At 42.4% G+C, this 26,269-nt stretch overlaps 1 protein-coding gene across 2 annotated transcripts in view; it reads left to right on the forward strand.

Moving 5' to 3' along the window:
• Positions 1–26,269, forward strand: part of LOC147701324 (putative methyltransferase DDB_G0268948) — a 349,449-nt gene that overhangs the window by 243,946 nt on the left and 79,234 nt on the right. Inside the window, exon 5 of one of the 2 annotated variants that reach the window (XM_086930041.1) lies at positions 3,466–3,603. In XM_086930041.1, coding sequence (XP_086786167.1) covers positions 3,466–3,603 — 138 coding nt within the window. Of the gene's footprint in view, positions 1–3,465; positions 3,608–26,269 lie in introns of those variants that run through there. The other variant, XM_086930042.1, reaches the window with a different exon arrangement.

Consider the following 26,269-nt stretch of genomic DNA (forward strand, 5'->3'; position numbering starts at 1 on the left):
AAGTGGTTCCTAAATGTTAGGATCCACTTTATGGAGTCAGTTTTTTTTAGCACTTAAAGTAACACTTCAGTGCCTATAACCAGTAAAGTCACGACTGGCTTCACTGTACACTCACCACATGTGCACTACACCATTTATTTGTCTTTACTTTTTTGTTTTCCTTTATGGTACGGGTGTGCTGATTATGAGAACCTGAGTTCCCTAGAGAGAACCAACCTGTGGACTCCCATGGTGTTACTTCCATGAGGCACCCCGTACTACTGCACATTATTTTTGTACCTTTGACACCTTTCTGGCACTCACGTGTTTAACTAGAACTGTAGTCATCACACTTAACACTGGGTTACACTAATAGGGAACATTTTTATAAAAAGAACAGGGACCAATAGGGGAAGGCAGTGTAGGATCCACTGCCCATGCAGCACACAAAGTTGTGGAGGTCATTGATAGATACTAGGTCCACTTATTTCTGTTCTAGCATTTAGGCCAGGTCATCATTGTGTTTTGCTTCAGTGAGTGGGGGGATTTCCTGGCGTATATAATACCCCTCAGGCTCCTTGGTGAATTTAGCGATAGTACATGGAACCTGGCCCGCAACAGCAGGAGTCTATTCCAGTTCTACACCTCCCTGAACCTCGTTGGATCCCTCTATCCATACTAGATGGGCCCACTAAGCTGACCCATGGGGAACCCTTCTCTTCACCTGTGGACCCCATCTGTGCAGCGCCTAAACTTACTTTGCTCACAGCTGTGTCCTAACAGGCAGGCAGTACCCACATAGCCAACACAGTGGTGCGGCCCAGTCCACCCCTGGTAAGTGAATCCTGTCCCCATCCCAGGGGCAACTCTGTCCACCAGGACAGCAATCCAGAGTGGCCACTGACAACTGTCAGTGATGAGAGCCAGGCCTTATGCATTTCAGGCCTCTCTAACCTCTGTGGCATCAGAGAATAAGGGGTGGTAGACCCAGGTGCCAGGCATCCTTTCTCCACTCTCCCTCCCGCCAAGTCTGGTATGACATCCTGACACTGAACCACCTGGCCAGGGTCTGTACCCTGTGGCCAGACAGGAGACTGAGGTGGGCTCTCCCACAACCTGTCCCGCTCCCCTGGGCCCTGCATCCCCAATGGGATCAGTCCCCCCGATTCCAGAATTGTCAGGGCACCTGTGGCAGGTGTTCTGCCCAATTCTCCCACCAGTTCAGGGGTGCTATCCTGCAACTGGTCTACATGTTCATGGCCTGTACCCTGAGGCTGGGCACATGAATGAGGTGGTCTCTACCACACCTGGTCCTCCTCCCTAGGGCTCTGTACCCTCCAACGTGGAACAGCACCCCCAGAAGACAAACCGGTGGGGGTACTGTTAGCAGGCATCCCTTCCTCCAGGTCAGGGGAGACACCCTGAACCTGGTCCTCCAACCCAGGTTCTGTACCTTTAGGCCAGACTTGTGTCTGGCAACCCAGGACTTCCGCGGAAGGTACACCAACCCCCAAAGGGAAGTACACTCCTCATGAGTTGTGCAAGAGTCTGCCTGGTACCGGTCTCCAATCTCCTGTCCACCTGTCAGAGTATGAAGACCCCCCAGGCCAGAAGTGGCCTCACCAGGGTAAGTCCTGGGATGCTCTGACCTCAGAGCTGCAAAAAAAGAACAATTGATGGAGAGAATGCAGAACAATATCATACATTAACCCTAGTACAGAGATCTGGGCCTAAATCCTTTGTTTTTTTGCTCACCATGCCATTCCAGTTTGATCCCAGCCATATGAAAATCAGTCTTGACCCTGTGCCCAGTGGGAACAGCCCAGCCCAAACTGCCAGGCCAGGTACTCCCTGGACTGGAACCAAGCATCCTAGGACCGGTTTCAGGGTTTCACCCCTCATCAGCCAGGATAGCTTGACTCCAGTGGCATGACGAGCACGGGACCCACGCCTGTTCATGCCCATACCACTCGGGTGACAAATGCAAAAAGAACAAATGATGGACAGAATGCAGAACAATATCATACATTAACCCCAGTACAAAGATCTTTGCCTAAATCCAACGTTTTTTTGCTCGCCATGCCATTCCAGTTTGTACCCAGCCATATGCAAATCAGTCTTGACCCTGTGCCCAATGGGAACAGTCCAGTCCGAACTGCCAGGCCAGGTCCCTCCCTGGACTGGAACCAAGCATCCTAGGACCGGATTCGGGGTTTCACCACTCATCAGCCAGGATAGCTTGACTCCAGTGGCATGGAGAGCACGGGACCCATGTCTGGGCATTTTACAACCATTGACAATTCAATTTTCCAAACGTTTGTATTTTGCTGAAAGTAAACGAAGAATTTAAGCATTTGTACATTTCCATTCCAATAACTTGAGCCAGATCATGTAGAATAAAGTTGTTGTAGAAGCTTAGCTGATTTAAGTCACTCAGCCTCCCAGTTCAAGGTCTCTTCTATATCCTGTGACCGAATGTGGAAAAGAGTTGTGTACCCCTATGTTCACACAGATGCAAATCCCAACTGAATTAATGTATGCAAGTGTGCATTACCCTGGCATTGGGGCACAGAAACTGACGAGGTGTGGTTGGAACGGCCACTTCAGAAGGCACAAAAGAGCATGGAGATACCAGTCACAGACTCTAACTGTGACTGGCAATTTGGAATCTCAGTACCACTTGTCTTTTTGTCTACTTTCCTCAAGTATGATACAAATTCACAACGTAGCAACCGATATCATGTTGTCCACCACTTTGTAAAGGCCACATCTTGGGAACACAAGCTCGTTTCCATATGCAGTATTTTCACTCAACATCTATTGCACCTGCTTGTTTACTGCTTTTGAAACGATTACAAGAATCTTACTAAATTGTTAACTCATGAGTCCCATGAATAATAATGAATAATTACAGAGGAAGTACGTGTCTGGTATAAATAACACTGGAAGCCCTTCTTATACATAAATTCGATGAGTTGCTCCTGCCCTCTATTAAATGAATAATCCTTCTTCCTCTATGGCCTTTGATTAGAACTGGTTTTATTTCAGAGTGTAAACCTTTTGCAGTTGTCTAATTGTGCCTTCCTTCTACTAGTTAACGTGTAGCTTTTAAAATGTTTCAACTTTTTATGTTTGGTGTGCTTTTTTAACTTCTGTCTGGTTAAAATTAACTAATTATGTTTATTAGGACGATATGCATTTTATTAAAGGTACAAAGGCTATTAGGCGTGCAGAAGCTAAGGAAGCCACATACCATGTCAAAGTGTGTGTTTGTCTCTTCTGCTCCCTCAAACTCAGATGATTAAGAAGATCTGTATGTGCTCTATAAGGATTCAGTAGACAGGGAGACTAAGCCTTTGATGCAACGTGCAGCTTCTGTCTGCATTATGTTAGCCACTAGGCTTGAAATAAAATGAAGTTGTCGATCTGAGAAAGATCTCTTAATAATACATTATTCTGCAGCTTGAAATCTCTCCTTTATTACAGAGTTACTAAGATTTTGTTGCAACGCTCAATATCTGTTGCTGCAGTGATGGGATTCTTAGAGTCAACTTTCATGTTTCAAAATTTTGTCCTGAAGGATCCCGAAGCTGCAAAGAAACTCCTACAAGAAGTGCAAGAAAGGTAAATAAATCTCTTGAATCAATAAGCACGCCTGGCACTGCATTACGGCAGAGGTGTTGCGTTGAATCCATGAAGTTATTCTTAGGTGCCTGCCTCGAGCTGCCAGACACTGAGTTGTTTAATTCCAAGACTGGCGAATTAACTGTGTTTGGTTATTTCATGCGAAGGAACAGAGGGGCATATTATCAAGGGATTTATCTCTGCTTTTTTGGCTTTAAAAGCCAAGAAAGCGGAGAAAATGATCTCCCTATCAGCAACAGTGTGCTAACACGCAAATTCGCATGTTAGCACCCTTTTTCTCTACGATTCCCTTTGCATCTCTAATGAGATGCAAAGGGGGCGTTCCAAATAAAAATAATAGGAGAAATGTTGTTAAGCGTAATTTCTCCTATTATCAAGGATATCGCTAACCCTGTTAGTGATAAAAAAAACAGCGCTAACCGCGGTTAGCGCTGCTTTTTTTACACCTGGTATTTTCCTGACTTAGCCATGATATCCTATGGAAGGTGGACATCATGGCTAAGTTTGTGAGCCCCTATCATCAAACTAGCGCCATACTTCGAGAGATTATCATTGGTTTTCCAGCGATAATCTCTCATTTGGCAGTTAGCGTGAGGATTTTTATCACTTCTGAGATAAACGTTGCTAATAGCAAGTTATCTCAGCGATAATTTCCGGCGATGCTTAGCGATAAAAAAATCGGGAACAACTGACCTTTGCCGCCACCGCCGAGAGTCAGAGTGGGCTGACACAGCATCAGGGAACACCGCCGCCATCGCCAAGAGTCCAAAGGCACCGGACTCCGCGCCGCCGCTCCGGGAGACCACAAATCCCGGCAGGCCTCGCGGCGGCGCGTGCTGAGTGACGCGGCTCGCGCCCAGAGAGCGCCAACGGAGCGTTAAAGCTCGGGAACCCCGGCAGAGCGGGGGGAACAACTGACCTTTGCCGCCACCGCCAAGAGTCAGACGTGGGCTGACACAGCATCAGGGAACACCGCCGCCACCGCCAAGAGTCCAAAGGCACCGGACTCCGTGCCGCCGCTCCGGGAGACCACAAATCCCGGCAGGCCTCGCGGCGGCGCGCGCTGAGTGACGCGGCTCGCGCCCAGAGAGCGCCAACGGAGCGTTAAAGCTCGGGAACCCCGGCAGAGCGGGGGGAACAACTGACCTTTGCCGCCACCGCCGAGAGTCAGACGTGGGCTGACACAGCATCAGGGAACACCGCCGCCACCGCCAAGAGTCCAAAGGCACCGGACTCCGCGTCGCCGCTCCGGGAGACCACAAATCCCGGCAGGCCTCGCGGCGGCGCGTGCTGAGTGACGCGGCTCGCGCCCAGAGAGCGCCAACGGAGCGTTAAAGCTCGGGAACCCCCGCGTCGCGGGACGCCCGGGGCTAAGACCGGGCAAAGGGCGGGCCGTCTGTGGCCGTCAGTGGACTGCAGTGTACGGGCGGGCCACCCCACTAACATTCTTCTCAAAGGTGAGCACCTACTTAGGATTATAAAATGGGTGATTGTAATAATATTGATGTTGAAACCAAGGGTGTTGATACTTCTGTCTCCCTCATCACATCCTTTGAGACATTGATAGAAACTGCTTTTAACGAAATTGTGGAGACTGAGAGAAGGTTCTCGATGGGTTCCCTTACTATTAACAACAAATCGAGCATAACAAGTAGTACAAGTTGTGCAAACAGAGATACACATATAACCCCTGAAGTAACTGTGGTAAAACCGTCACATCCTTCTGTTGATGTGCCCACTATTCTGGACGATGAAAATACCGTTATTTACATAGCACCTGACCCTGCCTCTTCAATACCAGCGGTTGTAAACCCCAAGCCGGTACTGATATCAACATCCCCAGTATCCCTGCTGGCAGAAAGTGTTTCTACTACTACAACAGCTTCCCAGGACGATGTTATCACCCTGGATAGCATTGATTCTAGTAGCAATAAACCGGGAGGGGAAAAGCGTAAAAGAGGCATAACTAAGCAAAGTGCTAATAAAAGGAAACAGCCTTTAATCCACAAGAATCAGCCCACACCTCAAAGTCTGTGGAACAAAAATAAATCTTCGGGGGCACAAATTGTCCTTACAGAAGACAAAGACTCCGCTGACATAGACAGTATTTCTGCTGCAACTACCACTCACTCTAGTGGGAATTCTAAAACATTATGGACCCAAACAGCACTAATGGGAGATAATTATAATCTCTCAAGACAGAATGGGAACCTTATAGAAACCATAGTGGATACTATTTTTAACCGACTAGAAAAGCAAATGATCAATCAGTTTAATAACGTTTTTAAAAGACTGGACAGATTAGATAACTTGGTCAAGAATGGAGAAATAAAAAGGAAGGGGTCAGTCATCTTGGACCAAATCAGAGCTGATCGCCTTTTAAAGGAATTGGAAACTGCAAACAAAACATTGTTATCAAAGAAACAGGAAATGACCAGCTCTTCGGGTGGGGTTTTGAGCAATCCTGGATCATTACCTCCGTCCATTGTACCACCTATAACTCAACCCCGATCTACCAATAGAGGGCCAACTCTGAATACAACTAATTCACCCACAAAACCGATTCCCATACCTGCTCCTTGAAAAACTACTATTCCATCAACTTCTAACATTCCTGTTTCTAACCGCAATAATGGTCCAACCACATCCCCAACAGCATTAAGACCAACTGCTGCTAATAACAACAAGGGTATTGGCCCACAAGGGTCAAGTAAATCTTTTAAACATCAAGGGCCAGCCTTACATTTGCCACCGGATGCTTGTCCTTTCGTCTTGGTCCTAGCAGGAGTACCGCCGTTGAGGGAGGACCAGGGGGAATCATGGGTCCAATTGCGGAATTAGTGCATAGACTGGCTGACTAAGCACAAAGGCGTTGGATTTGACATTTCAAGAGAGATTATATCGGCCCGCAGGGTATCGTGGGTCGGGCCTTTACTCAAGGACAAGGAAGGTGACTGTATAGTTCTTAATTTTAAAAACGCTGGGACTGTAAGAAACCTCCTTAACAGAAATAGCAACTATTCTACCATTTCTACTGTTGCAACTATGTTACCCTTGAGTTATTTCTATAGACAAATGGCAATACAACCTCGTCCTCCTTTTATGCAATTCCAACCGTCATTAATGCACTTCCAACCACCACCTATGCATTTCCGGCCACCGCCTATGCAATTTCAACCCCCCCCATTCCCATTTCAAATGTATAATAGATTTGCACCTCTTTCGGATCTGGATATGCAAGACTGACCACCTTTGTCTATCTCTGTCGAATTATCTTTGACACCATCATCCGAACCCCAGATTGTTTCACAATCCTTGTCTCGAACTGCTCTGAGTCAAATACCCCCGACTCATAACCAACTGCCTTTGGTCTCAGAATTATCTCTTGTTAGCTGGAATATAGCAGGTTTAAAATCCAAATTGAAAATCACAGAATGGCTTAATTGGGTTAATAATAACTGCGATATACTGATGCTACAAGAAACGTGGAGTACAACGTCACCAACAATGGAGGGTTTCTGTTGTTATAATCTTAAGGCTTCCCCATCTCACATGGGACGTCCCAGCGGGGGCCTATCTATTTGGTCCAAAATAAAAACTGGGGTGCAAACTAAATTGATCCCTACACCGGGTAATTGTTGTTTTATGGCTATGAAGTACATTAACAGATTGAAATTATGTATTATTAATTTTTATAACAACGACTTTGCTAGCCGTCCTAACGGTAATTTTATGTTATTGTTTAATTTTATAGATGAAATTATGGGAGGGCAAAAGTATGGGCCCTTTGATGGCATTTGCATTGGAGGGGACTTTAACGCTCATATGTATCGCAACAGCCCACTATGCAAAAATGGTGAGGAACTGAAAAATCACATAGCTTCCCGTGACCTAGTAAATGTAATGGAAATTGCAGGTACTAGTGCAAATAATATAACAACCCCCACTTTTATAGGTCAGGGCTGTGCCTCTACGATAGATTACATATTTACATGCCCAACATTAAGTGAAATAATTTTAAAAGCAGAAGTCATCTGTTCCGCTTATAGCGACCACTACCCGCTTAGAATATATTTACACAATCCACAGACCTCAAAGGTTGCAGCAAAGTTAGAGGCTGGGCCTCAAAATCTGGCATTATCAACAGATAGATTGAGACTAGTATGGAAAGGAGTTGATAATAAAGAGATTCTATCCAGAGTAATTAAAAAGCATCCTGAGACAGTAGAGATTTGCCTGTCATACACAAGTCCTAGTAATGAGGTGGTTGGCGCCTTTGGTGATTTATGTGGGGCCATTAAAACAGAATCTTCCAAACCCGCTAGGCAGAATATATCCCATGGTCCCCGTTGGTTTGATTCCTCTTGCTCTAAGGCCAATAGGGACTTGAGGGCAGCCTTAAATACCAACCCAAGGGATGCTTCACTCGTGAGAAAATTAAGATCAAAATATAAAATTGCCTTACGAACTAGATCCGAGGCTCTAGTGATTAATCACTGGGAATCTCTCACGCGTACTGCCACACTAAAGGACACAACAGGTTTCTGGAGAGAAGTCAAGTCCTTAAGATCTTTTGGTTCTAACATCAATCCAATTAACAGCAATATAACAGGTGAGGCATGGGTAGAGCATTTCTCCCAAATTTACGCCACACCAGCCACTGCTTTAGATACTGTCTCTCTATCTAACAGCGCTGAACCTCTGACCTTTTCATTATTAGAGGTCGAGGACGCTATTATTGATAGCGCTAGCAATAAAGCCCCCGGCCCGGACGGCCTTTCAATTGATCAGATCAAATCAGAAATTAATTTTTGGGCCCCTCTATTATGCAACTTATTTAATAACCTGAATGATAGCTCAATTCCCGAATCCTGGTCGAACAGTGTCATCGTACCAATTTTTAAAAAAGGTGACAGGTCGGATCCCGCCTGTTACCGCCCGATCTCACTGATCGATAATATGCTAAAAGTCCTTGGAAGGGTAATTTTCAAACGGATAAGGGACTGGGCTGAGGACAACAATGTTCTTCATTGTTGTCAACTGGGATTCAGAAGCCAAGTAGGCACTACTGAACAATGTTTAAATTTAAATCTGATCATGGCCAAATATATCATTGTTAAAAAATCCCCTTTTTATTTAGGTTTCATGGACCTGAGTTCTGCATTTGATTTTGTTAATCGTTCTAGGTTGTGGTCACTTTTGCTTGATTATGGTTTGGATGACTCACTGGTGTATTTTCTTTCTTATTTGCATAGGGACCTAAAAGCGAGAGTACGAATTAATAATGATGGTGATTTATCCAATGACGTCCCTATTAGCAGAGGAGTCAGACAGGGCTGCGTACTCGCCCCACTGCTCTTCATTTTATATATCAATGGGTTGAGTAGCACTCTGAGTAAGATCATTAAGGACGTTCCAATTATAAATGGTTCCCTCATTACTACCCTACTTTATGCGGATGACGCAGTATTAATGGGGCGTACACCGAATGCTTTACGCATCTTAATCTCTGGGTTTGTTGCTTTTATGTCCGATCTTGGTCTAAACACTAATTTTAAAAAATCCTTTATAATGAATTGCGGACCAAATAAGTATAATATTACATCAATTAAATCTGGTAACAACACCTTAAAATGCACCAGCACTTTCCCTTATCTAGGGTTGTTATTCTCTAACTCAGGCTCATGGCAGCCACATGCTGCTCACGCGAGAAATAAAATTGGCAAGTCAATTAACTCAATTTTATCCCTTCGTCAGCCAAAACTGGCTGATGTTGTTACCCCCCTCCTTAACATCTATCGCACCCAATGCCGGCCAACTGGGACTTATGGAGCTGAAGTGTGGGGTTAGTGTAACAGCATGGCCCTCCAGTTGGAGGAAAACAGATTCTGCAGGAGGGTGCTGGGGGGAGTTCCTTGTGCCTCTACATTTATTTGTCACAAAGAACTAAGGTTGCCATATATTGTCGATTTTATCAAGTCAAGGCCTGCGCTTTTTTGGATTAAAATATGGCTAAATCCAGCAGCATCTTTAACGCGCAGTATAATATCAGACTGTTTGTTAAGTGATAGATCTCACCACATACCCTGGTTAAACGCAGTCAAAAACAGTCTGCAGTGCGTGGGTCAAGGATCTTTATTTAGCTCCCCTGATTCTATTGTACCCGCTCATAAGAATAGTATTAAACGGGCATTGCTGGACTTATATAATGAGGATCGGATGAGATCAGAATCCATTAAACCAGTTGTCACTAGATATTTGCGCATTATTGACCCAGGTATTGATAATTTGAATAATTCTTTAAGATATTTGTCAATCCCTATAGGAAGATGGAATCGGAGCCTTTTATTCAGGTTTCGGGATGGAAGCATAGTTAATTTGCTCAGCTTCCCCATTGGCTATATTAAAAAATTAGAAGAGCTGGATTGCTCTTGTTCTCAAGGTGGAAAACAACGTTTATTGCACTATCTCTTCTTTTGTGGCCATTACAAATTGTACACCTGTCAATATTTAAGGCCAATTCTTCGTAAATATAACCTTCGAGATTCCATTCATGCATTACAATTCTTGCAAATGTTGCACATAGATGAAGTCATATATACTGTAAGTTGCTTCATAAAAGCTTGTGTGAGATCGAGGGCAAGTATGGAACATGGCTAATGGACAATAGTACTAAGCCATCTTGTGTATTTTGTGCACTTTATCATTCTTATATAAACTGACTACAGATTTAATTGTATATGTGCTTTGACTTAAACAACCCCTGTGGGAGAATATGAATTGAATTTTGAGATTACGTACACTAACAGATTAATGCTCTTCCTCTACTATGTATTTTGCACTTTCTATACTTTGTACATTGCACTTTACGTTGCATATGCTGCTTAAACCCAACTGGATAATCTGTTTTTAACTTTTATATATGTGTTTTTAATTTGTTTTTAAAATGTATTTTCATTCTGTATGTACTTTTATGGATGTACTAAATCCGAATAAAGATCATTTGAATTGAATTGAAAAAAATCGTTGCCAAACCTAGTTAGCGATAAATATCGCTACTCGTTGGTAATATGCCCCAGAATTCCCAGGGACGGAACTTTGTAGTCATAGGTGCTATTCGGCAGGACCACTGGGATAGTTCAGTTTTCAGCCTCGGAGCATTTCGTGATGGGCTTAGGAGGGCTGGTGTGTTTCAGGACTGGACATGAAAGTCTTGGTGAATTCGGCCGTCTTAGATTTTTTCTGAAAAAACTGAGGATTTGTGAGAGTTTGAAGATGTGGGCACAAAGAGATCCGGAGTTTCACACCCAGACCACGTCATCCTCCTCCGTGCATTTTGCGCTTAAATCTGGTTTGGATTGGGATAGATTGGGAAGCGGCCCTGATGCACCCCAGAGCGGTCGCAAAAAAACTCAGACTCCGTCTCATACAGTTTAAAATCCTTCACCGGGCCTATTACGATAGAGAAAAACTACATGAAATGGGACGGGCTAAGTCTTCCTAGTGCTTGTGTTGTGAGTAACTTCCAGCATACGATTTGGCCGTGCCCCATTATAGGGGTCTACTGGCCGAGATAATTAAAGAACTGAATGCAATCCTGGGAATCTCCCTCCCAGTAGACCCAAAATGTATCCTTCTGGGAAGCCCATGCAACTACTTTTCAGCTCACTGGGCTTGGTAGTAGCGAAGTGGGATTCAGCACAATATTGGGGCACGCAGGAAACTGACACTACACAAATGGAAACGTGGTATGGATCTATAAATCAAAGTGGAGAGGGTGACGTACAAAAGTAGAGGGTGCCCCAAGAAATTCATTAAAATCTGGTGTAGCTGGACGGCATACTATGGTTTAACCTAACGTAACAAGGACACCCAAACAACCATGACAGGGGTCAGAACTAAAAGAAAATAGATGAACCCAGTATACTTGGGGAATGGGTGGGAAGGGGAACCAGTACAATCCTAATATACAAAAGGGTTACGGATGAAGTAATGTGCTCGCCATGTAACAAGACAATGGATTGCAACCAGAGATGAGAAATTTGGTCAACTGGCCTGGTCTAAGTGCAACCTGGTGTTATTGATATGTGATAATAATGCTTCTAACTAACCGAAACAATAAAAATATATGTTATGAAAAAATCTGGATTGGATTATTAGGTTTTCTTTACTGGATTTAAAATTGAGATTAACTGCTGTTTGGAAATATGGTCTGTGAATAGTTACTAGAGAATGCAATTCAATTCCAAAGGAGAGGGGATAATTCTGTTACTTGAATGTGATTTGAATTGTACAAACGGCCTAGCCTTATCAAAGGACAGGGAGCTGAGCGCATTACCAAAATCAACCATTATTGTCAAATGTTGTGGGCAGATCTTCATATGAAACATAAAGAGGATGGTTTCTTTTAAAGGCATTATCCTCAGCTACCAGTTTCAATATTAGACATCTGTCAACTGTAATAAGTAAGATGTCTAGAAGGTGTATTGAACCACCCGGCAGCTACCCGACAATGTTTTAAACATGCATCAAGAGGTCTGGTGTGGTCAGAGAGAATAAATAAAGGTGATCTGCCCGCTCAAGGTCAGAGCACATTGGGCACTCAGTATGCGTGCATGCATGCATAGGATTATGTTCAGTGTACCTGCAATATCTGGTATGGACCTAAGTTGCTCAGAGTACCTTGCTCTCCCAGGAGGGAAGAGCATTCTTCCTTGCGCTACAAAAAGCGCCAACGCTCACTCCAGCGTGGGGTGCTGCTCCTCACTGCCATTGCCGCCATCACCTGAGGGGACTCCAAGCCCCAGAGTACTTGCTCTTCCAGGAGGGAGGAGCACTCTTCCTTGCACTACAAAAAGTGCCAACTCTCACCACAGTGCGGGATGCTGATCCACACTGCCATTGCGGCCATCACGTGAGGGGACACCAAGCCCCGGGTACCCTGCTCTCCCAAGAGGGAGGAGCACTCTTCCTTGCACTATAAAAAGTGCCAACGCTCACCGCAGTGCGGGATGCGCATGAGCCACGCCCAGGCAAATGCCGGGCCAAAGGCGGGCCAGCCCTTGCTCGTAATTGCCAGGAAGAGGCAGGGCAGGGCCACCTCTCTTGGCTCTGTGCCCCGAGGACAGCATTACTGTGAGTCTTGACGTACATTTTCCTGGTAGTATTTTCCTGGCTCTTTAATCTGTTTGTTATCCTGTTATCGTAATGATAGTACCATTACAGTAGTGTCTAAAGCACCAGAAAATAGGGGACCATCCACTGACACTAACACTTCCAACTCTACAGATACAAATATAGGTACCACAGATACGACTGATAATATTGACTCAATAATTGACTCCAATATCCCTTTATCAAATAGGTTTCCCCCTTTATAGAATATGACCCATGATATACAAAATGGAGTAACTGATTCTGGAAGCATTTCATCTGTAGGGAGTGTTTTGAGTGAAATATCAAGTGATCATAGGGATAAGGGCACTTTAGATGTATTGTCTCAAGGGGATCAGGACTTCACTTCAAATGTGTTAGGTCTAGGGGCCAAAGTTACTTCACTTAAGACACTTATAGTAGCACTTATTGACCAAGTTAAGCTCCTCCAAGAGAGGAGTCAGAAACAGTCTGTGCCCTAGGATTGGTTACCAATATAAAATCCATAGTCCCCATGATGTCTTTTCCCATAAGCCCTCCCAATTCTACCCTTAACAAGAATAGTCAGCAAAACCAAGGCAGAATACAAACTTAAAAATAGCCTAAAAGTAAGTTATAAGCACACCAGGTTCAAAACCAGGGTAGGAGCATATATTTGATCAATGTGCCCAAAAACACCTCACCAAGATATGAAGATAAAGATTATTTGATCAACAAAGCTATACATTGGATCCATAAAGTGAGAGGGTGCAGATCAGTAATCAGAGAGGATATTTTATGGGCTAAAGGACAAGCAGATCCCATTTCGAATTTAGATTGTATTGAGCTATTTTTAAAGATGAGAATATTGCCCACAATCTTGTGGCCCTAGTGGCTAGATTTTGCCTCCTGAATCCGACCAGTATTCAAATAAAATGTAACCCTCAAAACTCTTTTTGGTCACAAATCAACAGCGGCAACAATACTCTAATGGGGTCTGACTCCACACTTGCTACTCTATGGAAAAGCCAGGCCTATATTGAATCATAAGCTAACTTTAGAGAAAGGTTCAGGTGAAGGTTAGTTTGACCAATCACAGACAGATGTTAGTGTCCCCAAAGATGGCCTCTGCCTACCACAGGAGTTAACCCTAGACTTGCACGTAAGTTGCAACTTGGAAGAGAGTAGCCCTTTGCACTTATCAACAGGAGGCTCCCCAATAGTGCTTAGAATGATTTCCTAGAATATAGCTGGTGTGAGGTCCAAAATGGCACTTGCACACAGGGTACTATACATAGAACAATATGATATATGTATTTTACAGGAAACCTGGTCGACCACTCCAGTCTTTATACCTGGGTATGCAAACTTTTGTCGCCCGGCACTTAACAAAACGCCTAGGCGGCCCGCTGGGTGGCTAGTGATCTGGGTTAAAATAGATCCCCATTTAACCCTACATGAGATCAATACTCATAGCCCCGATATTCTAGCCTTCCACATCAGGGGCCGAAATGGTGTTGGTCTATGCCTAAGGTTGTAAGCTGGCAATAGGTCTCCTACCTTTCAATTGCTAGAAGATTGTCTAGAAGGGAGGGAGTTGACTGACCCATTGATAGTAGCAGGTGACTTTAATATCACCTACGAACCCCTGGACATAGAGAATTTTATGAACAGTGGTAAAATTGATCCGTTATGGTTTGTACCGGGTCTTGATTTACCGCCTATTAAAAAATGGACATGCACAATGTTGCAGCTTTATGCATTAAAGCTTGAATATGGTCTTAGGGCAGCAAACGTCGGACAAGGTCAGATAGGAAGGGGGTGAATACTTTTAATAGTACAGCTAGTATGAGTCATATTGACTTTTTCTTATTAGATGTCAAGTTATGTTCTTGTGTACTGGATATGGTGGTTGGTTGAGTGATCATAATCCTCTTGAGCTCACAATGTCCTCATTGTGGTCAGCCCAAACTGCTCCAAGTGTACAACTTACATCTAGGGAAATCTACCCCTCGAATAACAGGTGAATAAAATGGGAGCGAGACACTATTGACACAGCGAAAATTGGAAAAATAAAGATTGACATATTAGATAGTTGCAGCAAATTGGGAAATTTACTTGAGCAACAGGATGAGCTTCACAAGATCATGGAGTTCCACTCAGCACTTTTTAAACAGCTGACATCTTTTTTTATCATGCCCCATCGGCCTAAGGGCAAGCCCAAAACTAATAAAGCTGTCTTTAGTTGGTTTAAAAAAGAGTGTAGGGCCCTAAGATTAGAATTAGCAACTGCCATTAGGGCAAATTTTATGGCAGAAATAAGAGAAGTAAGGAGAAATTATAAGGCAGCATTAACCAAGGTGAAAAAGGTTTGGGAGAAAGACTGTTGGCTCCAGATTAGTAATGCATGCATGTGGAAAGACTTTCTGCAAGTATTGCTTCTTGTGACAAGGGTGGGGGGATAGAAAAACTAACTCCACCCTCCAATAATATTTCTATTACCTCCTGGTATGACCATCTTTCTACGGTATATACTGGTTCAAGGGATATGATTGATGAGGTCTTCTTTATTGACCATAGCTGCCATCGGACCTCAAGTCTATTCTCCTCAGCAGATATTACACTCGGTACACAATCTATTGTAAGGGATAAGGCTCCTGGACCTGATGGCATACCTGGAGTGATATTCCTAATTGGTCCAAATACTTCTTGGCTCTGGCAGAGGGCATGGCTGTAGGGGCTCCTATTCCACCTTTGTGGAAGGGAGCCGAGGTGATCCCAGTTTTTAAGAAAGGTGATCGTTCACTAGCAACCAATTGCAGGCCTATCAGTCTGATCGATAGTGCACAGAAAGTTATTTCTCGGGTACTCTTACTTAGAATTACCACATGGATGGAGGAGGAAGGCATTATTTCCCCTTTCCAGGCATGGTTGAGAAAGAGGATTAGTATGATCGAATAGGGCTTTCGTTTGATTCTATTGGCCTGGAAAACCGTGTGTTTTGAAAAGGCGGGCTTATATATTGCTTTTATAGATTTGAAGTCTGCTTTCGATCAAATCCCCAGATATAAGTTGTGGTGTGTTTTACAGGAGCTGGGCATCTCCCCAGAACTCCTGGCATTGGTTGTCTGACTCCATGAGGGCATCTATGCCAGGGTCCGATCAGGGGCAGTTGTCGGACCCAATTAGTGTGGAAAGGGGAGTCCGATAGGGGTGTTTGCTGGCCCCCACTTTATTCTCACTATTTATTAACAGTGTGGTCTGGTATTTATCAGATGTGCCAGTGGATGCCCCGGCACTTGGGGGATTAAAGGTAACTACTTTCATGTTTGCTTATGACACATTGATAGTGTCTAAAACTCCCAGTGGTTTACAACTGCTCTTAAATCGTTTTAAGGCCTTTTGTGATCAAAGAGGGTTTGAGGTTATTACCTACAAAACAAACCTTTTGCAAATAAACCCTCATAGAACAATCAGGGACAAAATACTACTGGGTGGATACCGCTTGAGAGAGTGGCTGCCTTTGAATATCTGGGTGTTACCCTATCTGAGAAAATGGTATGGAAAGATCACATCTCGAAGTGGAACCTTCAGCAGAGACAAACCATTGGGGCACAGATTCAGGAGCCCAAAACTTCTCAAACCAGGCCAATAGCTCTGCCCTTTATGTGGCTGAACTCTGGGGATTCGAAAATTGTGAAAGTCTACTTATTACTGAAAACAACTTCTTAAGATCTTTTTGTATACTCCCCCAGAGCACACGCTTCATCCTTTGTGAAATAATATGGGTAGACACACAATTATGGACAAAGCTAGGCTGTGTCCTTTACTATTCTGGTTGCGTCTTAGGCAAACCCCTGCGTTTTCTCATTATATGACAGTGCTTGATGAGGTTTACAAACTTGATCACTTCAAAAAGATTAGGTGGCTTAACGAAGTCAGATCACTATTAACAGTGATAGTCCTGGGAAGTTCTTGGGATAGTAGAGACATAAGTCAATTGCCTAGGGAAGAAGTGGTTAAAACTCCATACTGGAGTTGGGTAGCATAATCCTTTGGGTAGCATAATCCTTTGTTGTACAATCATCAGTGGGTCGACTTACGATGAAATTCGTGGAATTTAAAATACAAAGCACTTTTGAGACCCACCTGGACCTTATCACCATCCCGCGGGATAGCAAAGTGTACATTCAGTTCCAATTAGGTTGTCTCCCAGTGAATTCCTACACAGCACCTCGTCCACTACCCAGCATTGTCCAGGCTGTGCTGCAATGGTTGAAACAATTGGCCAAATTTTCTTTGCTTATCCACTTTATATTATCCAAGATATCAGTGACGATCCCCAGTTTGCAGGTTGTTAGGAACCCGTTGCCATGAGGAAGCACTCTGCATCCTCAAATCAGATTGATTTGTAGGCCTTTTGTAGCATGTGGTGTTGCAAAGTTCCTGGGTAAAATGTGGATTATCCGAAGGTTTGCATGTAAAACGCGATAATCTGCACAAAAGAGTTATGATATGCTTTGTAACACCCATGTATTGCTACTATTTGTAAATCAATCAAACTCTGATAATATTTCGATCCCTTTTTATAAATATGTGGCACATGTTTTTACAATACTAATAGATTTTATTCTTTTAGAACATGTTTTATTGCATCAGAGGTGATTTCATATACGTTTAACATATGTGTACTGCGTAACGATGTTTTACCTCATGTGTATTGCTGGATTAATGTATTGCAAGCAGTCGCACTTTAATGGTTTTAATGACCGAATAAAGTTATAATGATGATGATGTAATTTACTTGGTAAATTTCTTTATCTGCCTAAACGCTTTGTCCAATGCTTAAGTGTTTTGGCAATGCCGTTATGAGGCTAGTGCAGAGTACTTAATCTTATTTACCAGTTTGTTGTCAACATAATGGATGGCTTGTAGGGTCACTGTGAGGATTGATGTTGAGTGTTCTGTGCTGGACATTTTTTTATCGTTTTCTTCATAATAAGAGAACTTTGAGTGAAAGGATGAGTTAATCTGTGTTCTATGACTAGAAACATTGAGGGATCTGGTAATTATTCTAGCCTCCATTGTACAACTTGTTTTGCAAAAAATGCTGTTTGTTATCTGAGGAAGTCTGTAAGGTTTAGGCTACCTATTTTGTTTGGGTAATGTTAGTTTTTTTAAGAACAACTCAATTTTCTGGGAAGACTAAATGATATTTTAGACATGGCCATTCACTATTTCATGTATTTTGGATATGATGTATTAGTTTGTTTTAATTGTATTTATTCAAATCATTTAAATTGTTAATGGGGAGTGTACAGCATCAGACAGTTGCAAAGTTTTCTATTGTGTTTAGGAAAGTCAGGATAGCATTTCCGGAAAAAGATTTGTACATCATCTGCATAGTCTGCCTATTTCTGTATGCCAAATTTGAAGAGATTCCTGATATGTCTTTGTTTTCTCTGATTGCACTGAAAAGAGGTTTCATTGCAAGGAGAAAGAAAAGTGGTGAGAAGGGGTAGGCTTGCCATGTGATATGTTGAAGAGTATAGCTATTCAAAAGATGACCAATAATATTGATTCTTGCAGAGGGGTTGTTGTGTAGCCAGAGGACAATTTAAATGGAGGTGGTCCCCACTTTGAAGATGTCTAGTGTTGCCTGTGGAAAAGTCCAAGACACCTTATTAAAGCCCTCTTAAGTATCCAGCGCTAAGTTGAATGAATGCCTTGGAAGTAGATTTACTTTTTCAATAACATGACTAAATAACCTAATGTTGTCAGAGGCTAATCTGCCTTTAATGAAGATGGATGTTTGTTTTTAAGAGGGGTTTGAGTCTTATCTAGGATTGTTACATATATCTTCCAATCTGTATTTATTAGGGAAATAGAGCAATAGTTATTTGGGTCTTGTGGGCAATTGCCTTCTTCTGGGAAGAAAATGATTGTTAGTTTTTACTTTGTGCGAATGTTAAAGCCAATGTCAGACTAGAGAATGACGGTTTTTAGAGGTTGTATAAAGGACTCACACCAGTTGTTATAGAAGGGTCAAGAAAGCCATCTAGGCATGGCACCTTGCAAAGTTTTTGGGAGGAAATTGATTTTTCATCTCTTGTAGTGTAATTGGATTGGTAAGTGGTTTTCTTGCTTATTAATTTAGGTAGTGTATTAAGGTACTGAGTACTTTCTTCATAGGCATAGAAGTTGTTTTAGAATACAAATTACTGTAAAAGGCATCAAATACTAATATGATGTTTTGTTCATTGGTCGAGATGACCCTGTTTGGTTCTTGATGGATACAATTTCTGGTTTGCTATGTTTTATGTAGGTTGCAAAATTTCTTCTGTATCTATTAAAGTTTAGTACCTTATATTTTTTTAATACAAATGTGAGCTTTATTGGTTAAACATTTGTAATATTGATATTTTAATGTTTCCATTTGGGTATGTTTATTTTAGTCATGATGATTTGTTAAGGACTTTTCCAATTTCCTAATGTCATATTTCTGGGTCTCCTATTTATGTTTGGCTTTGGCCAATATCTTTTTATTTGACTACAATTATATCTATAATATACTTACAAAAATGGGCTTTCAGACTCTTCTCTTCATCTATTGATCTCTTGTTGTGTCATTCACATGTTTGCTTCTGCCCCCTACAGCATACAGCATGGGGCAACATGTCAGCCACTGGCTAACTTAATTTTGAGGAACTGCGTTTTGCTATTTCACAAGGGGCAGATGCACTCACAAGGTAGTTCCCTTCAGTGCCAATACTTTTGTTTTTATTTTATTAATAATTTAGGGCCATATTATCAAGAAAGGGCGATACATTTTCGGCACTTTTATCGGCAGGAAACTGATGCTAAAGCGGCGATAATGGGCTTGATAATATGCCCTTGCGAATTCCATTGAAGCCCAGGTTAACACCAGAACCTGGGCTTCTATGGGAATTCACAAGGGCCCTATTATCAAGCCCATTATCGCTGCTTTAGCGGCAGTTTCCTACCAATAAAAGCAGTGATAATGTATCGCCCTTTCTTGATAATAAGTGTTGCCTTTGTTTACAGGGTCTGATATCAGGGCACTTTCTCCCAGATGAGAGCACAGGGCAAATTCCATCTTTATCTGTTTCTCTCTCGTACAATGCAGTTCTGACCTAACTTTTTAAGTGACTTTTATTTTTTTTTATTCCAGCTTCAAATCTGAAAATAAGCAGATGAGGGTGCTCTATTGTCGCAACCCAATTGATGTTTCTTTCTTTCTTTCTTCTTTCTTTCTTGCCTTCCTCTGTTTTTCTTTCTTTCTTTCTTGCCTTCCTCTATCTTTCTTTCTTTTTCCCCTTTCCTTTCTTGCCTTCCTATATCTTTCTTTTGTTTTCCCCTTTCCTTTCTTGCCTTCCAATATCTTTCTTTCTTTTCCCCCTTTCCTTTCTTGCCTTCCTCTATCTTTCCTTCTTTCTTTTCCTTTTTTATTCATTCGTCTTGGGGAAAGCTGCAATTCCAGTCAGGGATTAGGGGGACTTGGGGGCAACACTGGTGTTCATTTGTGACTTCTCACATTACCCAAATAATATGCAGTGATGGGGGAGATGGTTTGCCATGGACCTCGCTGCAGCTAAGCTATTTATACTCCGCCATTGGAAAATTATTATTGTCCGTATGATGGCTGTCTGACTGACAGAAATGTTTTATTTACCTCATACGAAAAAATCAAATGCATGTTGGAAGATTGCATTCTCGTTTTTGAAGCACTGTGGGGTCAGTTTCTGTTTTCTGATGTTTGTGATGAGGGGAGCATATATGTGGTACTGATCGGAGGGTGGAGGCGAAATTGACATTGATAGAGTTAGAATACTGTTATCAGCTGTGCACTTCGGTGATTGACCCTTGGGTTAAGTCACTACCTTCTCTCTTTACATATAAGGGTGTTACTTTACTGATTTGTGTTGTTACATGTCACTGTTATTGCACAAAAGAGGGTTGACTGCTGTACCCTTATTCTTTGTTCTCTATTAATGATATTGTTGAAAATTCAACAAAAAACTGATATAAAAAATATTGTGTATCACATAGTTACCGGTAAGGGCTTTCGTTGTCCTAGCCAGTATGGGTATTATAAAGTGCAGGGGCCAAAGCAAAGGCCCATTCAGATGCAAAAGCTTGCTTGACTTTGTCAGGTACGAGGTGTGAGAAAGAAGGGAGAATGACATCCTTACCCTGTGGGCATGCAAGAACAAAAGGCGGGTACAATCGACCTCCACCAAGAGAATGTCATAAGAAGTAGTCAAGTTATCCCAGAATATTGCTTTCATGGTGCATTTAACATCACCTTCAATTTGAATATCCAAGTGATATAGCCTGTCCCGAGGAGCAGCGCAGGTGTCCGCTGTTTCAATCATAATAAACGTTTTAGTTCCTGTTGCCACCAGAAATAGTTTGAAATTCTGGTGTACTATGGTGATTTCTGCCACGCTGTAGAGAAGAGTCACTGACCAACTCCTTTCTTTTTCTGAATAAGGGGTTTACATGGAGGTGGTCATTTATCTTTTACGTCAGACAAGCGTTGTATCTCCCTTGTTGGTTTCACGTATTCTTCTTGTCTGCAGTCAGATGGCTCGCCTGAAATGAACGAGGAGAATAGGGATCAGGAATTTGATACCTATCAGGGGTCTTGATTTTAGTGTGATCACAAAAACCACATCCTCTTTCAGAGGACTACAGGAGTGGAGTGCCTCCACGCTGTTTACCTTTCTGTTGTTGTTGTTTAGATTTATCCCATCGTTTTTTGGTAAACTCACGGGTTGGTCTAGCATCCTTGTCGGAGCTAAGCTTGCCAAGTGGTGGTTCTGAAGGTCTGGTTACCAAACTATTATGTCCAGAAGATGTATATACATGGGCAATAATGATTGTGTTCATGGTCGGCTCCTACCACCGCGGTAAGTCGCTGGTGCATAGCCAAAGATGCAGTTTCACCCTTAACATTAGAAAGAATCATTTTGGAGTCAATGGGAAAATGACCCACAATTTCATCCCCAAATCTAGGGCAGGGCCTGCCCCATGTTCATTCCATATTTATTTGAGGACGTTCGGTAGAACTGCCATGAGTATATACAGTGGCAAAAATAGACCCCCAGAAATGTCAGTCCACTAGTGTGGGAACCAGTCCAGCAGGTACGCACATGGTAAGAATTCTGTGCTAGTCTTGTTGTCCCATACGGGGAAACACATCTTCACGTTGATAAATTTTTTGGGCTACCCAAAATTGAATTTCCTCATGATTTGTGGGTTCTTTGTCCATAACTGAATGAACAATTACCGGACTAATGACAGGGGTTGCAAGCTACTGGGCTTGCACTTGCAAGCTAGGTCTAGCTAAACCAGTCAGCAAAGTAAGTGATATGTACTGAGTAAGGCATCTATATAGGATGACTAGAACATTATACAAAGCACAACTTTGTATCAAATTCACATTACCTAAATCTGGAAATGGGTTATAGCCAGCTAGTGCCAGCCATGTAGCTTCTTTATTACTAAGGGAGACCATTCAAAGAGTTCCAGGCACATGGGGAAGGGCGCCATTAAACCAAGTCTGGTTTTGCCCGAGGGTAAGAGGAAATTCAACAAGTGCATATGGGCGATATGCAGCAGATGCCTGGGATGTTTTATATTCATGGAAAGCATTATCATTGGCAGCCATAGACGGAAATGTGAACCTGGAATTAAAAACTGCATGATGGAATGCTGTGTTCGCTTCCACAACAAAAATCACATGAGCTCCCACTGCGGAGATGCCTTCTTGTGTCAAATGTTGAGTTACCGCAGGCCAGCAGTTAACAGCAATAGCAATGGGTTGTGCCATATCCAATTTATAATGGATTCAAGAGGTAACACAAACAGTGCATAAACCTTTTAATATTCAAGCTTGAAGAACCAACAGAACTATGTGTTCCCTAAAAGCTGTGAAGGACACATCTCTAACACTACGAACGTCTCCGATAAATGGTGCCAGGGTATTCTGGACAAACATAAGCACTACTCAGGAGTCCCGCAAGTTACTACCTTTCCGAAACATTGGTGGTACCATGTTGCGGGGATTCTGCTCAGGAACAGAACTATGCTTAGGATCATAGAACATCGGCGTGTAGGGACTGAGTCACAATAACACCTTAGAACCTATCATCCTAAGTCTGACTAGCTATAGTACCTCACTTGCCCTCCTAACCTTACCAGAGAAGCAAGTGAATTAGTACCCCAGAACACAACAAACCAGACACTCTCGGGGATTGCGGTAACAGGACACACCCTTTTTCTTTCTTACTTGTACTCATCCACAGTTAGATAAACAAGAGACACAAAGCAAGTTTAGAATATTTATTTAAATTACTGAGTCCTAAAATACAGTATTTGTGCCACAATTTTAAAACAAGTGCATAACGAAAATACTCTTAGCATGATCAATAAACTATATACCATAAAAAGCCCTGTCATGTTACAAGACAGAATATTCTAAACCCCCCTGTCTCTTCACTGAAGCTGATTGGTAATATGTCAAAGATCTTTGAGATTAGTAGCAGACCCCGTACCTTAGCATACACAGATCGACGTTCTGCATCTCAGCTGATGTAACAATCTGGTCTCTGAACCCTAGCTCCATGTGTGTACCTAAAACCTTGTGCTCAGTTATATGATAAGACAAGTGTACTCACAAACAGCAACTGTGTTCTTGTGTTATATCTAGGTGCTAGTGCCTGGCCAGAGAGAATAACTAGGGGTATTGTTGTTTGACCTTGTCTATGGTGTTCAGCCTAAATCCCAGGAAAATAACATAACATGAAAACATGTGCGAATTCCGGGTAAAAGTACAGTGTGGCACGAAAGCAAGTGTGTTTTGAGAGTAATGTGTGCAAAAGAAAATGCAGCCTGCACATTGCATTATTAAGCTAACATAAGGAAAACTACAATGGGCCATGCAGTAAAAACATGACAGAATGGATGAGTGATGTTACTTAGTAATAGTAATATTGGTACTTTTAGTGCCGGAGAACAGTCTACTCTGATAGCTCAAGTAACCATTTGGCAATCTATGGCAGTGGAGATAAAGGCATCTAGTTTGAAAGAATCCTGAAATATATAGTTTATCTTCCGTTGTGCATAAACTTGACCCATGCAGGTCCAACAGAAAAGAGCTAGATTGAGAGTCCCTTAAGAGTCTTTCTTTTGGAGAGAAAGATCTTCCTGTTCTTAACTGTTTCCTTTCAGTAGTATCAATATATTCTAATTTTATATTCATTCCGGTTGATCAGTTGTTTTTTCATGTAACAGATAATTGATCCCACATATGATTTTCTTAGTTGTGGAAAGGTGATATCTTTTACAACAGAACAAGGGAACCCTAAAGGTATGCCATAGGGACCTTGGGCAGTATCATATTCTACAGAACAGTGGTCCCTATATGTGGACACAATAATGTACAAGAGCAATAATCACACACCTAATAAGTGATATCTCTTTTGTCCAGCCGGACAAGAATTTTATTTTTTCATTAAGTTAGATTTCAAAGCTTTATGAGAACAGTTAGATGTCAAGTGGGCACAGCCGTGACCCTCAACATACAAGACACAACAACGAAACAGGTGGCCAAAAAGGGCAAAGCAAAAAATATGTCTGTGTACTTGTAGTCAGTGTAACAGACTTAGATTGATTAGAACACACCATTGCATTTACTCATTATTACATTAATGTTTTGCATATGGGGTTGTTATGGTCGACGATGTTTCGATGCATTTTTACATTTGGGGCATCATCATCATCAGGACAAGAAATAGCATCATTGTTGTCTTGAGCTTAAATTAACAGCACTATGCCTTTTTGTTACATTTACTACACATAAGGTAATTACATGGGGGAAAAAAGAAGAAAAACAGAAAATAGACATGAATTGTAGGCATGTTACTTTTAACCTCATAATTATGCATGAAGTGATCATAAACGGCGAGTCAAGAGGTGAAAATCGCGGTGGTTTAAGTGATCATTTACCGGCGAGTGAAGAGGTGAAAAACGCAGCGATTGAAAGCGGCGCATTTGTCGCGTGCATTAAAAAGGGAACGTTGTAAAAGTGAAGTATGGAAGCGAAGGGCCGGCATAGTGAGCAAGTGGGTTCACCCTGTCCACCGTTATGTGTACCACCCGTGTTATTTCCCCCATTGTAAAAGTCTTTTTTCCTTGAATTTCTCTACTAGGCATGTCTGATCCTCACCCTCCACTGTACAATTTAGAATACATTAACAACATTTTAGGGGGTCCGTCTCTCCTTTCTGATTCAGCAGAAGCTCCATCTGGGTCCAGCACCTCACATGTGGATGACTTAGGGAAACTAAAGAAAAAAGAGGTACGACTACTCCTAATGATTAGATTACTAACTGAATACCTGAAATCCAATACTATCCCATTGGGCCTACAAGTACGGAATGTGCCAGGGGTCTTTACCAATAACCCGAAATATTTGAATAGTTTCAGCACAACTTGCTCCCGGCACTGGATGGTGCTTGGAATTGACATTGCTACAGAAGAGCTTGAAAAATTGAATACAGAAATAGCAGACCTTGAGAAACAGATTAAAGACAATAACACCAGCTCAGAAACCAGCAAACTTCTTGACCAAATAGGCAAGACCATAGAAGAATTTCATAAATTTGAATTAAACAAAAAACGGTTAAAGTACGGAAAGACATCAAAAACTTTAACCAGGAAAGAACATACCCCTACTTGGCCAAAGACTACTATACTAACCGCCCCTATAACGGTCCACAAAACCAAAGACCCTGGGGGAGGTTCAATAGGAGACAACAGTACATAGGATTTACTGACAGCTCAGCTGACTCGTCAGGACAATCAGATCAAGGTGACAGTCCAGGTCCTTCCAACCGTAATTATTTAGAAGGAGGCCAATCAAAGGGCAGGGGAAAGCAGCCCCAGACATGGTCCAAACCACCAAACCCCCCCGGAGAAAGATTCACACGCCGCCAGCATTACTGTTGGTAGCAATATCTGATCATACTACTAATGACACCACAAATGACTTGGAGAATGGTCTCCTTCCAATCTTAAACCTGACTGAACATACCTTGTCTAGTAACGAAGTGTCACTCTAAATAGAGGACTTTCTTTTGTGCCCACAGTACGTCCCAACTTCCAGGAAGCGCAAACAGAACTCCTGAGATTTTTTATGAAAGTCTGCTTACACAGTTTCTTTAGTCTCAACCCTTCCACACCGAAACACTGTAACACCCCCTTCAACCCCCCGTCCAAATTCTCTCCCACGGCTGGGATGATCTAACCTGAAATATCTACCTTTGAGAAATTGGTTCTCAAGGACCTATCCAAACTTGAAAATAAGAGGTCCTTTATTCCGTACAACATCACACTTGATGAAAAAAATGCCATCACCTCTCTTAAGAATAACCAGTCCTTAATTATAAAACCTGCAGACAAGGGAGGGGGCATAGTAATCCAAGAC

This window comes from Lissotriton vulgaris, chromosome 7 (assembly GCF_964263255.1).
Source record: "Lissotriton vulgaris chromosome 7, aLisVul1.2, whole genome shotgun sequence".
Taxonomy (NCBI): domain Eukaryota; kingdom Metazoa; phylum Chordata; class Amphibia; order Caudata; family Salamandridae; genus Lissotriton; species Lissotriton vulgaris.